The sequence below is a fragment of the Zootoca vivipara genome, chromosome 2 (genome assembly GCF_965207765.1).
Source record: "Zootoca vivipara chromosome 2, rZooViv2.hap1.1, whole genome shotgun sequence".
Classification (NCBI taxonomy): Eukaryota; Metazoa; Chordata; class Lepidosauria; order Squamata; family Lacertidae; genus Zootoca; species Zootoca vivipara.
This window is the reverse complement of record NC_142584.1, coordinates 78,653,908-78,670,189: the sequence shown is the minus strand read 5'-3', so window position 1 is coordinate 78,670,189 and position 16,282 is coordinate 78,653,908. Positions and strand designations below refer to the sequence as shown.

At 43.5% G+C, this 16,282-nt stretch overlaps 1 protein-coding gene across 1 annotated transcript; it reads left to right on the top strand.

Annotated features, from left to right (window-relative positions):
- Positions 1-227: 227 nt before the first annotated feature.
- On the top strand, positions 228-15,423 carry LOC118080048 (parapinopsin-like). Its single transcript, XM_035104980.3, has 4 exons — positions 228-555; positions 8,425-8,753; positions 11,462-11,704; positions 15,286-15,423. The coding sequence occupies exons 1-4, from the start codon at positions 228-230 to the stop codon at positions 15,421-15,423; spliced, it is 1,038 nt and encodes a 345-aa protein (XP_034960871.3).
- The last annotated feature ends 859 nt before the right edge of the window (positions 15,424-16,282 follow it).

Genomic DNA, 16,282 nt, shown 5'->3' with positions numbered 1-16,282 from the left:
AAAATGAATGATGAGGGGAGAATTATGATCAAAGAAATCCGGATCTAAGGATTTGCTTTAAATGTTGTGTAATCCATGGAATATCATGCCTTGTATTTCTTGAAACATCAAACGAGAAGGGGTTTCATAGTCATCTAGAGAAAAGAATGACTGGAGACTGACAGGTAGCACAACGCAAAAAAAAAGCTCAAATAGTATTTTATTTCAGCTTGGTGTCCTAACAACAAATGGATTCTCTGGACACCAATCCCTTGTCAGTGAATGTCAGCACAGGAAGAATGGTCTTGATGCCTCGTATTGGTTACACTATAATTGCAATTATCATGGCAATATCTTGCACTTTATCAGTAATTCTGAATATAACCGTTATTGCAGTAACTATTAAGTACAGACAGCTTCGTCAGCCAATTAACTATTCCCTGGTCAATTTAGCCATAGCAGACCTTGGAGCAGCCTTGTTGGGAGGAACTCTGAATGTAGAAACAAATGCTGTTGGGTATTACAACCTGGGTAGAGTTGGCTGTGTCACCGAAGGTTTTTCTATGGCATTTTTTGGTGAGTACTTGTCTGAAACTGATTTGTTGTATCATAAGTTAGAAAGCAGCCAGGCACTAAAATGTGTAAAGTTCACAAGCAACTAAATTGTCTTTGTATGGTAGGAAGAGCAACAGATTTCTGTAAGACTCCTAGCTGTGCTAGTATTTCAACAATGCTGGTCTCTTCTTTATTTTTCTCCATATTGCAGAAAATATGCTTACACTTTTAATATGTGTGTGTTTTAATATCATGCATATTTTTATCACAATCTTTTTACAGGTAGAGTTATTGCTTAAAAATAAAATTACACCTCTCTTAGCTTTGCATACGTGCAAAATGGGGTGGGGGGGAATTGAGCAAATTGGACCTTTGTCTCTGACTTTGCTATCAGTAATGCAGTTAGGTAATTTTAAATAGTCTGTGGTGGTAATGTCACTTCAAAATGTGCTGCATTTGGGAGCCCTGCTGCTGATTCTCCTGTGGGGGTGCCCTGAACCTCTGCCCCAAAATATTGCCTCTGTTTGCCAGTCAATCAGTTGGTACAGTGGTACCTTGGTTTAAGTACACAATTGGTTCCGGAAGTCCGTACTTAACCTGAAGCGTACTTAACCTGAAGCGAACTTTCCCATTGAATGTAATGGAAAGTGGATTAATCCGTTCCAGACGGTCTGTGGAGTACTTAAACTGAAGCGTACTTAACCTGAAGCGAACTTTCCCATTGAAAGTAATGGAAAGTGGATTAATCCGTTCCAGACGGGTCCGCGGAGTACTTAAACTGAAAGTACTCAAACCGAGGCGTACTTAAACCAAGGTATGACTGTATTTAACTCTAGGAAATGAGTGTCGCCATTGCTTCTCTGTGTGCACCACCTATCAAATAGAAACAACTTTTGTCCTTATGTACCATGTGTATGGCAATTATTTTCCAAACCATTTATTATGGAATAGTCTTGGTGTATTAACAACCTAGAGCTAGGGCTGCAGAAAAGAGGAGGATTGTTGCTCCTTATCTTTCACTATGTCCAGCAGCAGCTGTAGGGCTGTGGATGTGATCACCTCTTCAAGCCACCTCTGCTTCAGGATTGCCTTGCCTGTAGGTTTGTTTCCTCCTCTGTCCTCACTTCTCCTTTAATCAAGCCCTGTCTTCCCTCCATCTTTTAAAAATAACACTTAGAAATTATGCAGCATTTTCCCTAAAAGACCTTCGCATACTGTCTTTCAGTACATTTTAAATGTGCTGAAGATATGACGATATATGATGAATTAGTTAAGGAATAAACACTCATAAAGTTTTATTTTTTAAAATTAAAACAGACCTGTAAATCATGTCACATATTATTATATAGGAAGGGAGGGTGGGGGCGTAGCGCTCCGGGTGTCATCGCTGAGGGGGGTGACATTTGGTTCACTGCCTGCCCGCGACTCCCAAGCCTACCCTGAGCCATTGGGGGAGGGGGGGAGCTATGTCCCTTTGCCTTCATTTTGACAGCTAGGGGGAGGGTTGGGAATTGCGGGCAGGCGACACACCAAATGTCACCCCCAGGCGCCCCGCCCGCCCACAACTCCCAAGCCTACCCCAAGCCATTGATGTGGGGTGGGGTGCCAAAAAAAATTCCGCACCGAGTACCACCTGACCTTGCTACGCCTTTGTTATTATCCTCATGTTTCATGGGATGGGTTTTTTTGCTGAGGATAAGTAATAGAGACCCCTGAGTGAGTCCAGTGCTAAGATATGATCCAGGGACTTCCTGACTCATACTACATGCTCTTAACAATGGCAAAACAAAGCAATGAAACATTCATAATCTAACTTAGGTTTTAATTGGCAAGACAACAGAATATGCTCAGGAAACATACATGTTCACATTTTTATGTTAAATCTTTACTAATCAAGATACCGGCATGTTTTTAAAATGCTGCATTCCTTCCAAAACATTTTCCTGAGATGAAATGTCATCTACTACACTATCAAAAATTCTATGCCCTTTACCAAAGAACTCAGCTGAAATAATTGCCAACCTAGAAAGCACATATACTGTTAGTTGTTGCAATACCAAGGGCTATTGCGAAAAAAAAAAAATCAAAGAAAAATCAAGGGTTTGTCAACATATAAAAGAGTTTTTTCACAATAGAGAAGCATTTCTTGAGAACAGTTGTGACAGAAATTTGGCTCCAGGCAAGCAAATCAAAAATAGCAGCTTCAGTCTGTTTCAGAAAAGAAATGGGTTTTTATAGTGATGCTCAAAATGTGTGTGTGTGTGTGTGTGGTTTTTATATATATATATAAAAAGCTCCTGACATGTGAAAGCATGAGGTGTCACTTTCTTGGATGGAAGTGCAGTGACCCAAACATGGGGAGGGAGTTGTTCTAACAAAGCATTTCTAAAGAGCCTATTTCTTCAGTGAAGATTATGAAATGAAGTTAGCCTTGTAAACTCCCTCTGAAAACAGAGGCATGATTCTCAAGCACTAGGGCTTCACAATGAGGGCCCACCAAGGAATCTAACTCCCTGTTCTTTCTTAACCTTCGTTCATGGATGCACTGTGTACCAGCAAACCCCCAGAGGGCTATTTATTTATTTATATGCCACCCATCTGCCTGGGTTACAAAGTGCAAATGCTGGCAACCCTTTTCTGTTAATGGCCACCTTCCCCTGGTAGGTGGAGCCAGGATCTTTGATGAGCACACCCAGAGACAAATGTGTCCTGGATTAACCTATAAAGATCACCATTCTCCAGTTTTCACAATGGCTCTCTCATATTAGAATTCCCAATCCTATGCAGGTCTTTTCAGGTGTAAGCTCCTCCAAGTTTTCTGGTGGCATGGTCAGGTTGTTGTTTTTTAAGTTAAAGCACATGTAACACATGTAAAACCAATATAGCTGCTATTCACGAAAGCCAGTGAAGGAAATTCATTTCCTCTACACACAAAGAGAGAGAGAGACAGCAGGAATCTATCAATTTGCTCTTTCCCGCCAAGCCATACAACCAGATTTACTTATTTATTAAAAACCAATTAAATAAAACATTTCCCCTTCCAGTTGTTCAGAAACTACTTGGAAACGAAGGGGGAGGAACAGTTTTAAAAACAAGGACAAAACTAGAGGAAAAAATAAGGGGCAAGCCAGGAGAAATGGAACGGGAAGGAACTCTAGTGGAATGGAAGAATGGGGCACCATTCAAGAGTAAAGTTAGGGGCTTCACGAGATTGCCCACGTACTGTAAAATCCAAGCCACTTCAACTGCCTTCCCAAGCCACCAATGAGGTCCCATCCTGTTCCCAAGCCCTGTTGTATTACTATTTTAAAAAGCTAAGCAGCATATTGAAGCTTCAGCTGTCCACCATAAATAGCATACGTAATATTATAACAACAAGAATATTTTTGTCCCATATAGTTCAGAAATGCTGCTACAATTGTTAATAGATCTTGGTGTACCCAAAATGCTTTGGGTGGTACATACCAAGTTTCTCTTTTGCCCGCAAATGCAAACTGAGCAACCCTCACTTTCAAACCACTATTACGCATACATACAGAATGGGAGAGGAGGCGAGAACCTTAGAAGCCAAACTACTTATTTATATAAAGGTAAAGGTACCCCTGACCGTTAGGTCCAGTCGTGGACGACTCTGGGTTTGTGGCGCTCATCTCGCTCTATAGGCCGAGGGAGCTGGTGTTTGCCTGCAGACAGCTTCCGGGTCATGTGACCAGCATGACTAAGCCGCTTCTGGAGAACCAGAGCAGCACACGGAAACAGGACCATCTTAAGCATGCCCGGCGCCCCCGTCCCGTCCCGTCCCCCAGCGTGGCGGGCGGGCGCTGCGTGTAGGGGGGCTGCCGCAGGCGCAGCTGCACTGCGCCACCCAGCCTGCCGTAGGGCCGGCCCTGGGTCAGGGGGCGCTTCCCGCCCCCTGTTGCGACGCCCCTGTGCACGGCAGAGGCGGCCCCAGGCCCGCGCGCCTCCAGAGAGCGGCTTGAAGCCGCTGAACAACGGAGGCGCGCCTGGGGCAGCCTCAGCTGTGCCTCTCAGTGGGCGCAGCGACGCCCCTGGTGGCCTAGAGCCAGCCCTGCATGGAAATGCTGTCTACCTTCCAGCCGGAACGGTGCCTGTTTATCTACTTGCACTTTGACGTGCTTTTGAACTGCTAGGTTGGCAGGAGCTGGGACCGAGCAACGGGAGCTCACCCCGTGGCGGGGATTCAAACCGCCGACCTTTTCATCGGCAAGCCCTAGGCTCTGTGGTTTAGACCACAGTGCCACCCATTTATATAATATCCCACAAAAGGCCCTTATATACTGTCCTCATATTATATTATAATCAGACATGTTGTCCTTTCCTCTCTTGTACTAAGCTGTCATTTACATTAGGGGTATATTGATCCCTGTGAAGCTTTCTAAAATCCACCACATAAAAAAGATGAATAATACAAGGTTGTCTCTGCAAATAGAAATGTGCAATTGACCCTAGTGGGCATCATTTGCACTTCTGCAATGTCGATCCTAGACAACCTTTTCCCCCATTTCATTTATTGCATTTATGTATATCCCACCTTTTCTCCCAAGGAGCTCAGGGTGACGTACAGTACATGGATTCCCACCTCCCCAATTAATCCTTACAACAGGTAGATTCGACTGAGAGGCAGTGACTGGTCCAAGGTCACCCAGAGAGCTTCATGGCTGAGTGGGGGTATGAACCTTGGTCTCCCAGGTTCTAGTCCAACACTCTAACCACTATACCACATTGCATTTCTATACAAGACATCCTATGTAGGGCTGTTCTTGACAACTATTAAAAGCTAGAGTGCTTTTCATCATATACTTTATTCCGAGTTTATTTCTAGGTGCTGGTTTGACAGAAAGCCCTATATGGCTTATGACAAGTGTATTATTCTTGACTATACCATTTGTCTTTGTGCCCAGTTTATACCAGTGTAGTTTTGTGTAGCATTGAGCTTGGAGTGGAATTGGGTGACATAGGGCCAGTCACAGTGGCCTACTTTACATTGCGGTAGTAAATCTGTGTTTAGGCTATGCCACTTTACATGGCTGCCATTCTCCCAGATTCTGACACTGCCAGGGCTGAGCTGTAAGCAGCTGTCAGAGCATAGGAACAGGGAACCAGGATTGTGCAAAGGAGTCAGAGCGGGGAGCCCAAGTCAAAGAACTCTTCCAAATGCCACATAGCTAGGAAATCCATTGTTGCTCAGGCAGACAACCAGCTTAAACAGAAAATCATTCTACACAGCTTCCTTTGTAGGAGTGCCCAATGGCCAGTTTGGGTAGATGAGACCAGTCTATAAGACTTGAGAATATTTCATTGTTAGGAAGCTGCCCTGAACTGTAGTTCTTGCAGGATGTCACACAGGGTAGCTGCGCAGAGAAACAAAGTTATAGTCTCCATGGCTTCTCCATGTTGGGGCTGCATATTTCCAGCAGGGAGCCTGCTCTATCCAAGGAGGCTCCATTCAAGATGTAGAACCCTGCTCTTCCAGGTTTTGCATGGGGAGCCAATCTGAGTACAGCAAACCCCTGCGGCAGACGTTCACTCCCAAACACTGGGATGGAGGAAGCTGCAGAAAACCTGGGGGGCGCAGACTATTGGGTCATTCCTTCTTCTCCTTTGCTGCAATGATATTTAAGGGGTGGGAGTGGGGAGAGAACAAATGAACAGGGTTTCAGCATAAAGCAGGCATATAGGATGCCTGCAAACTGCCTATTTAGAGGGACCCAGCTCACTTTTAAAACCAAACAGCATTTTATGTACATTACAACAAAACTACTTTATTTCTCATCTATCCCCACAATGCACATTTCCTTTTTATCATGCACCCAGCATCCTTTCTTTTAAAAAAATCAATCTTCATTGCCATTTCTAAGCTTGCCACACTGTCTATTTTTATGATGCAGTAATTAAAACGTGGCTCAGTATTCATGGGATGGCTTAACAAGACATTTTATAATCTCATCAGTTCTTTTACTTGCATCCCATTGTTCAGCCTAGGAGCTCAACTTCATATGGGCTGTCCTTAGAGAACTCTAATTTTTATAGCACTTACTGGTGAATGAAAATTGCACTGTTTTCAACACTTTTCTTCCTGGTGCATTAAGAGATGACAGTTGAACTGAGATGAAGTATCAATAAGAAATTACACTTTACTAGCTGCAGTTATTTGCCTGGAATACAAAGCTTTATATCTGACTAAGGAGTGAAGCCAGTATTTATCAATAAAATAAAAGTGGGGAAATAAAAACATTGAATGCAGCACAATTACAAATCTCTGAGGATAGTTTTCTCAAAGCAGGCATCTTGATAGGAACAATCCTAAGGTGCATGTAGCCTGTTTTACTCTGGCTAGCCAGATTTTCTCAGGAAGGTCAATAGCAGAACATGAAGGCAACAGCTCTCCTTTGATGTTTCTCCACTCCCTACCCCAGGAACTGGCATTTACTAACCCATAGATGGGCCATCTTTAACAATGTGAGGAAAATGTGCACTCTCCCATCTTTTCCTCTAGGAAGAGGAGTACCATATTTTGTTCAACCACAACTTGCTGTGTTATTTCAGCAGTTTATACTACATTTTTTAAGATTTGCCTTGAGACAGTCTTTAAACCTCTTTTGTTGACCACCAGCAGTACGCTTTCCATTTTTATGTTTGGAATAGAGTAGTTTCTTTGGAAGACGATCATCAGGCATCCGCACAACATGACCAGTCCAACGAAGTTGATGTTGAAGAATCATTGCTTCAGCACTGATGATCTTTGCTTCTGTGTCTATATTAATGATTTTTAAATAACTACCAAGCTTGCTGAAGAAATGTAACTTCTCTGGCTTTTAACTAATTAACTTAACTTTGGGAATGGGGCAACTTCTTTTAAAATTAAATGTAACCAAGTTGAATTTCCTGAATGTTGCATATATTAGCACTTGGTCTGTTTCTGAGTTCTGGTAACCCCTAAATTAGATTACCGGTACTTCAACATGTTATACATGGGACTGCCTTTAAAGACGGCAGAATTCAGTGGCCAGGTTGTAACACGAATCCTGGCACAATTGCACTGTCTGCCAACTAGTTTCCAGGCCCAATTCAAAGTGCTGGTTTAGACTGACAAAGCCTTAAATAGCTCAGGACCACAATACGTCAAGGATCAACCCGGACCCTGCAATCATCATCTGAGGCCCTTCTTCATGTGCCCACTCCACAAGAGGAATGTGGAATGCTTTATGTGGAATGCTCTCCCCAGGGTGGCTTGCCTGGTGCCATTATTATACATCTTTAGATGGCAGCCAAAAACAGCTCTCTATAACCAGGCCTTTGTCCCTTTTCTATGGCCTTTTAGAAGAGAGGGGGTGGGGGTGGGGAGATGTTTTCAATGTATTTCTTCCCCTGGTTTTAATATACCTATGTGGCTTTTGTTTGTTTGTCTGCAAATTGCTTTGGGTTGCCTTGGGCAAGATAAAGCAACTAACAAATTTAATAAATAAGAAGTAGAAGAATCAGGTGATGATACTGGAATGTGGAACCTGTGACCTTCCAAATGTTGCTTGACCCAAACTCCCACTAGCACGAGTCAATCGCCAATGGTCAGGGAATGATTGGAGCTGTGGTGCAACAGCACTTGGAGGGCCACACAGGTTCCCCATCCCTGATCTAGGAGATACTAGTTGAAAGTAGGTAATGTTGGCAATGGAAGGAAGATTTCTTGTGAAGGATGTAATTCAAAGCTACAGCAGAATGTTGCAAATTCCTCATGCTGGCACCCTAGAAAGGTAAGGATTTTAATGCATCTAGGCTCTTCATAAATTCAAATGTACCAGTTGTGATACAGTTTGAGTAATATTCTTAATATTAAAAGGAATGAATAACATGTTTTTACTGCAATTGCAGGCATTGTGGCTTTATGCACCATAGCAGTGATAGCTATAGACCGTGCAATTGTGATCGGCAAGCCTATGGGAACACTTACTTTTACCACCAGGAAAGCCATGATTGGAGTTGCTGCGTCCTGGGTCTGGTCTCTCGTTTGGAACACTCCCCCTCTTTTTGGTTGGGGAGGATACCAGATGGAAGGCGTCATGACCTCCTGTGCTCCAGACTGGTACAACAGTGACCCTATTAATGTTTCCTATATTATCTGCTACTTTCTATTCTGCTTTACAATTCCATTCGCTGCCATCTTGGTTTCCTATGGATATCTACTATGGACTCTGCGCCAGGTAGTGCTGCATTTCGTATTATGTTTTGCTTAATTTGCTGACCTTAAAAGCGTTTTAGCACCATTTAAAAAAAATTCCAGAATTAAAATGTACCGACTCATTCAAAAGACAATCTGGCCCAAGGGCTTGAGCTACATTATTGTTTTTTACTGGGTCAACATTGGCTACTTTATGTTGCATACTGTCATCATTCAAGGAATCTGAGCACATGGAATCTGAATTTAAAGATAAAGGGACACCTGACAGTTAAGTCCAGTTGCGAACAACTCTGGGGTTGCGGCACTCATCTTGCTTTATTGGCCGAGGGAGCTGATGTTTGTCCACAGACAGTTTTTCCGGGTCATGTGGCCAGCATGACTAAGCCGCTTCTGGTGAAACCAGAGCAGCGCACGGAAACGCCGTTTACCTTCCTGCCGGAGCGGTACCTATTTATCTACTTGCACTTTGACATGCTTTCGAACTGCTAGGTTGGCAGGAACTGGGATCGAGCAACGGGAGCTCACCCTGTTGCAGGGATTCGAACCGCCGACCTTCTGATCAGCAAGCCCTAGGCTCTGTGGTTTAGACCACAGCGCCACCCGTGTCCCTTAATCTGAATTTAGGCAAATGTTAAACTGGTGTGCTAAGGCTTCACTAAGCATGGGTGCTCGTATCTTACATATTTGCCGTACCAAAGCATAATTTCATTAACGATTTATCTGTGATTCAGATTCACATGTAGCCTTGGGGCTGCTTTTTCCACTCACAAGGGCTGCATGCGCACACACATTAAGGTGTGCAATATAAGATTAAGTTAGGTGCTCCTAGATCCATCTCTGTCACTGGAGGCGCAGATGTCCTCTAGTGTCCATGCATTGGCAACCTCAAATGTGTATTAATCTATGTGGAGCTACCCTTGCAGCTGGTGCATAATGTGGTAGTTGGGTTGCTTGTGGTGGCAAACCAGTGACGACATATTACAACACCTTGTTTGTGAAATTTGCTCTGGCTGCCAATCTGCTACTGAACCAAGCACAGAAACACACACCACAGGTTAGCAGGGGAAGTGGCTATGAGACAAAGGACTGCATTGTATTTGTAAGGTATTTTCACTGCTAGTTCAAATTTTCAAAAGGTCGTAGGGTCAAGTCTTCTGTGGCTTCAGGTAGGATAGGGAAAGCTTCCTGCCTGAAACCCTGGAGAGTCACTGCCAGTCCGTGTTGGCACTACTCAGCTAGATGGAACAATGGTCTGACTTGGTATAGGGCAGCTTCTCACATTCCTGGCTTTGAAAAGTGTTTACAATTTCTTTTATATTCACCCTCGTAACTAAAGTACGTTTCCGAGCACAATTCAAAGTGTTGGTGCTGACCTTTAAAGCCCTAAATGGCCTCGGTCCGGTATACCTGAAGGAGCATCTCCACCTCCATCATTCTGCCCGGACACTGAGGTCCAGCACCGAGGGCCTTCTGGCGGTTCCCTTGTTGCGAGAAGCCAAGTTGCAGGGAACTAGGCAGAGGGCCTTCTCGGTGGTGGCACCTGCCCTTTGGAACGCCCTCCCAACAGATGTCAAAGAGGAAAACAACTACCAGACTTCTAGAAGATATCTGAAGGCAGCCCTGTCCAGGGAGGCTTTTAATGTTTAATAGATTATTGTGTTTTATTTTTCTGTTGGAAGCCGCCCAGAGTGGCTGGGGAAGCCCAGCCAGATGGGCGGGGTATAAATAAATTATTATTATTATTATTATTATTATTATTATTATTATTATTACTCCAAAACAGATATTTCCCCTCACATTTATCAAACAAACCTTCTGTGTATATCATATGAAGCACTTCTTTAAAGTCTGCTCAGATGAAAAAACAAAAACAGGCCTACAAGGAAATTATCTGTCCATCACATGGCCAGTTTCCGTGTAGTAATGGAGTTTGGTCCATGCCTTTACTGCTTTCCTCGCTGCCACATTAGAGCTCTCAGGTCCAGACCCTGTAGCATTCCTGTTTCTTGGTAAATTGCATTTCCCCTGGCGTGCCTTTTTCCATCATATGCTACGTTTAAGGGAGAACTTTGGTCACTCTGGATTTCTCATTTCTTCCCTACCTCCTGGAACTTATTTTCACTGTGCTTTCCAATCTTTGGCCTCCCAACCTTGTACTCACAGCTTGTCCTGTTCCCAGCTTTTGCAGCCAAATGTCTTTTAGGTGAACTCGTAAGACTACGCAGTTGCGAACATTTGGAGGCAGACAAATTGAATCAAGGGTACCCAATGTGCTAACCTCTAGATGCTGATGGACTTCAGCTCCTATCAGTCCCTGCCAGCTTGGCCAACAGTCAGGAATGATGGGAGTTGTAGTCTATAATGGCTGGAGGGTACCACATTAACTGTATCTGTTCTAAGACATCATATCAGCTCAGACCATGGATGCTATTGTCACCTTTACATGTCAGATTGCCAGTATCCATACACTTACTTCTGCATCCCTCAAGACCTGTTCAGACTGGATATTTGCAAATTAGCAGATTATTACAAGAGCCTCCTGTTCTCTCTATCCCAAAATAAACTTGCTCTGTAAAGGCTGACCTGAACTTCCTGCTGGCATGCAGAATAAAACATTCTTAAGCACTTCCACATGAACTGTCATTCTATTCTTTTATGTACAATGAAATGTAATTACATTGATGTATGTCCTATTTTTTGATAGGTATTGAATGTGCTATTTTTATCTAGGTTGCTAAAGTTGGAGTAGCTCAACGAGGCTCAACAACTAAAGCGGAAGCTCAAGTGTCACGGATGGTGATAGTCATGGTGATGGCATTCTTGATCTGCTGGCTTCCTTACGCAACTTTTGCCCTGGTAGTTGTGGGTAATCCTCAAATCTACATTAATCCTATTATAGCCACCATTCCTATGTACCTGGCAAAAAGCAGCACGTTCTATAATCCAATCATCTACATTTTTATGAACAAGCAGGTGAGTTTAAACTCAATATGACCTGTGGAGCATGAAAATCAAAGTATAAATATTGTATAGAGTCAACATCCATTGGGAGTAAATATTATATAGAGTCAACATCCATTGGGAGTCCACCACCCTGTGGATTTTACTTCCAAATCCCTCTGCTCTCTCCTCTGAACACTGCAAAACAAAATCCACTGCCCTGATCTTAACCCCCGCCCTGCATTATATGTAGAGTATACTATACCACGAATCATCTATCTGCAGATCTGGACTTTCCCAAGTAAATAAAATTGCTTACATTGCTTTTATTATATATCTATTCAGGCATGCCAGCTTTCATAGCAGGCTCACAGGGATTGTACACATTGCAAAAAGAGAAATGTTCTCTAACCAAGAATTTTGCATGTGCTTGACCTGCTTTTTAGGTTGTACAACAGATCAAACACACGTTGCTGCCTGTTCACTAGTCAGGAAGTAAATCGAGCAATACAAAATATTGTTTTCTTGTGTTTGTCCCAGGATTGCCTTAAAGCTGCCTGCTGTATGTAGAGAATTATTTTCTATGCTGCCACCTTGTGGCTAAATGAATTAAAGTTGTATTCTTATTATAATGATTTATCAAGGATGCGTTTTCTGTTTTCTTCATGCACTTGTCTCAGTAACAATTATATTAACATTCAGGATTTTTTGCCCAGTTACGCAAAATAAGATCCTAATCTATTATAGCATTAAAAATGCCTTTGAAACTTTCATCAGTGCATAAAAATAGTATGAACTGCTTAATGCTGATATTAATAACAAATAAAAAACCCTCAACAGAGCTAGGAAGCACTGAGCCCATTGAATACAATGGTCTTAAGCATGCCTAACTCTGTGATATTTAGACTTAAATATCATTTTAATAGTAAATGAGTCTTTTGACATACATACTTAAAGAAGATAAATACTTACTGCTTAGAAATATATGACATAGCATACATAATAATATGTTGTCTTTAGAGCAGTGGTCATTTTGGGGATCATTAACCCCTTTGAGAATCTGATGAAAACTATGGAACCCCCTCCCTAGAAAAATGCATATAAATATAGGCACAAAATTTTGCATACAATTTGTTTTATGACAATGGGGAGGGGCTTTCTTTTTTGCAACCATTTAATGGACCCCCATGAAGCCACAGATGGAAAAAACCCTACTTTAGAGAAAGAGGAGGACTACCCTATTCTAGCTGTTAATATGCAGGGAGAATCTGTTTTCTAAACTGCTGGCATGCAAAAACCATGTTCTAAATCCCAAATCAATTTTACTTTTTGTTCTGGTTTGTTTTGAAAACTTGTGGTTTTATCTCCCCACCCCCACCCCCACCCCCACCCCCACCCCCACCCCCACCCCCACCCCCATAAATCAATTCCCTCTTCTGAACCTTTCCTTCATCCTTTTTGTCTCAATGCCCCCTGTCCTTATCTCAGAGGCAGATTTTGGGCAGCACAACTGTTTCCGCTGCACTGGGCGCTGACCCTCCATGCCTCAGGCTGCTGTTTAAGGCATTGGAGCAGGGCTGGGGTTTCACAGTGGCAACCCTAGTTGTATGCGACAGGTTGTAACGTACCAAACATGCTGGGCTTTATCCAATGCTGTGCCAGTGGGGCTCCATTCCCTCTCCTCCTCCCCCTACCTCCCAAAAATCTGCTTCATAGGGTTCCTTCATCCCTCCAGAGCTGATATTTGAGGATGCAAGGGGAGGAGTGGCAGAAATGAACAGGGAAAGAAGAGGAAATTTAATTATGCACATGGCATTCCCTTTAAATATTATTATTATTATTATTATTATTATTATTATTATTATTATTATTATTTATACCCCACCCATCTGTCTGGGCTTCCCCTGCCACTCTGGGAGGCTTCCAACAAACATTAAAATACGTCAAATATCACAGATTAAAAACTTCCCTAAACAAGGCTGCCTTTAGGTATTTTCTAAATATCAGGTAGTTGTTTATCTCTCTGACCTCTGATGGGAGGGCGTTCCACAGGGCGGGTGCCACTACCGAGAAGACCCTCTGCCTAGTTCCCTGTAGCTTTGCTTCTTGCAGTGAGGGAACCGCCAGAAGGCCCTCGGCGCTGGACCTCAGCGTCCGGGCAGAACGATGGGGGATGGACCGAGGCCGTTTAGGGCTTTAAAGGTCAGCACCAACACTTTGAATTGTGCTCGGAAACGTACTGGGAGCCAATGTAGGTCTTTCAAGACCGGTGTTATGTGGTCTCGGCAGCCGTTCCCAGTCACCAGTCTAGCTGCCGCATTCTGGATTAGTTGTAGTTTCCGGGTCACCTTCAAAGGTAGCCCCACATAGAGCGCATTGCAGTAATCCAAGCGGGAGATAACCAGAGCATGCACCACTCTGGCGAGGCAGTCCGCAGGCAGGTAGGGTCTCAGCCTGCGTACCAGATGGAGCTGATAGACAGCTGCCCTGGACACAGAATTGACCTGCGCCTCCATGGACAGCTGTGAGTCCAAAATGACTCCCAGGCTGCGCACCTGGTCTTTCAGGGGCACAGTTACCCCATTCAGGACCAGAGAGTCCTCCACACCTTCCCGCCTCCTGTCCCCCACAAACAGTACTTCTGTCTTGTCAGGATTCAATCTCAATCTGTTAGCCGCCATCCATCCTCCAACCGCCTCCAGGCACTCACACAGGACCTTCACTAGTTCTGATTTGAAAGAGAGGTAGAGCTGGGTATCATCCGCATACTGATGAACACCCAGCCCAAACCCCCTGATGATCTCTCCCATCGGCTGCATATAGATGTTAAAAAGCATGGGGGAGAGGACAGAATCCTGAGGCACCCCACAAGTGAGGGCCCAGGGGTCTGAACACTCTTCCCCCACCACCACTTTCTGAACACGGCCCAGGAGGAAGGAGTGGAACCACTGTATGACAGTGCCCCCAGCTCCCAACCCCTCTAGACGGTCCAGAAGGATGTTATGGTCGGTGTCAAAAGCTGCAATGTTGGGTACATAGCTTCCAAGTCTCCCGTTTTCCCCGGGAAATCCCTGTTTTTCCAGCTGTTCCTAGCTGGGGGAAAAATGGATTTTTTTGTTTTTCCCCGGTTTATTCTGGCGCGGCAGCCATTTTGGAACTCGGCGGAGCATGCTCAGAAGCGACTTTTGATCATAGCTGCCAAGTTCTCCCTTTTTTTAAGGGAAATTCCCTTATGCTGAATAGGCTTCCTCTCGAGAAAAGGGAAAACTTGGCAGCTATGCTTTTGATGCTGCTCTGCCCATTTCCAAATTGGCTGCAGTGCGACTTCTGGCACAGCGGCCATTTTGGAACTGGGCAAAGCAGCATCAAAAGTCACTTCTGAGCATGCTCCGCCCAGTTCAAAAATGGCGGCAGCGCTACTTCAGGTCTGCTGTTTCCGGCCTGGTCCCTTATTTCTCTGACAGCAACTTGGCAGGTATGGTTGGGTACAGTCTTTACGTGTCTCACAGCAATACACACACACAAGTGCATGTATGTATGTATGTATGTATGTATGTATATGAATGATGTAATGTGGCATGAGCCAAAAGTAAATTTGTACTTTTCCTTTCCAGTTCCGCGATTGTCTCGCTAGGTGTCTCCTGTGTGGGAAAAATCCACGTGCTTCCAATCAAGCGGATGAAACTGATCTAGAAGTTTCTGCTGTTGCCCCTGCTTCCTCTTCAAGATGCGGCAAAGTTTCTCCACAGTAGAACACAATTCAATATATGTATTTTTATAGACTTACAGTAGAGCACTCTGCATGTTTCCTCAGAAGTAAGTCCCACTGGGTTTAGTGAGGCTTACTCCTCTGTATGTGTGTTTTAGCATTGCAGCTTTTGTTATCCTCTTTTTCTTTCTTTTCCAATTATGGTCTAATGCAAAATCTGAAGGCTTGACAACTCTTTCTTGGCCTTTGAATTTTGGTGTGATTACAGTCTTTTTGTGAAAGGTGGTTTTATGGTGTATAAAACATCCTGCAAATAATCACTTTGTTTGATAGTGTTGCTCCTACTAGTATTTATTAATATATTTAATATCTCATTTGCGCTTTAAGGCACCTGAGGTAGCATCCATCAATCGAAAAAAATAACAATAAAATACAAATGCAGCATTAAGACTCAACAGCAGTTAAATGTTAAAAAGCAACAATCAAGAACAAACACAAATGAAATGCAAGCATAAATCAAATGCAAATTAGGAATCAAATCAAATGCAAACAGTAAAAGCCCATAGGGGGTGAGAGAAACAATTAATTGAAGTTCAAAAGAATAAAGTTATTCTAAGTCGCTGGTGGAAAACAATGAGAGGGAGCAAGACTATACAGATGGCCACATCCCACCAACTCACTAGCTGGGAATAGAATGCAGCTTCTACTGCAATGATTTCATAAGGCCCTATAAATATCAATTTATCAGCAGCCGTATCTTCTGTCCTCCAGTCCCTGTATACTGGAGAGATAAGAATTTAAGATGAGACTGCTTGATCAAGCCATTGACCCATCTAGGCCTGTATCCTGTTCTCACAGAGGTCAACCAGATGCCTATGGGAAGCCTTCAAGCTAGACTTGAG

Coding starts and splice junctions, on each gene's coding strand:
- LOC118080048 (XM_035104980.3), top strand. CDS start 228: ATGGATTCTCTGGACACCAATCCCTTGTCAGTGAATGTCAGCACAGGA. Junction 8,754..11,461: donor TACTATGGACTCTGCGCCAG/GTAGTGCTGCAT, acceptor ATTTTTATCTAG/GTTGCTAAAGTTGGAGTAGC. Junction 11,705..15,285: donor ACATTTTTATGAACAAGCAG/GTGAGTTTAAAC, acceptor TTTCCTTTCCAG/TTCCGCGATTGTCTCGCTAG.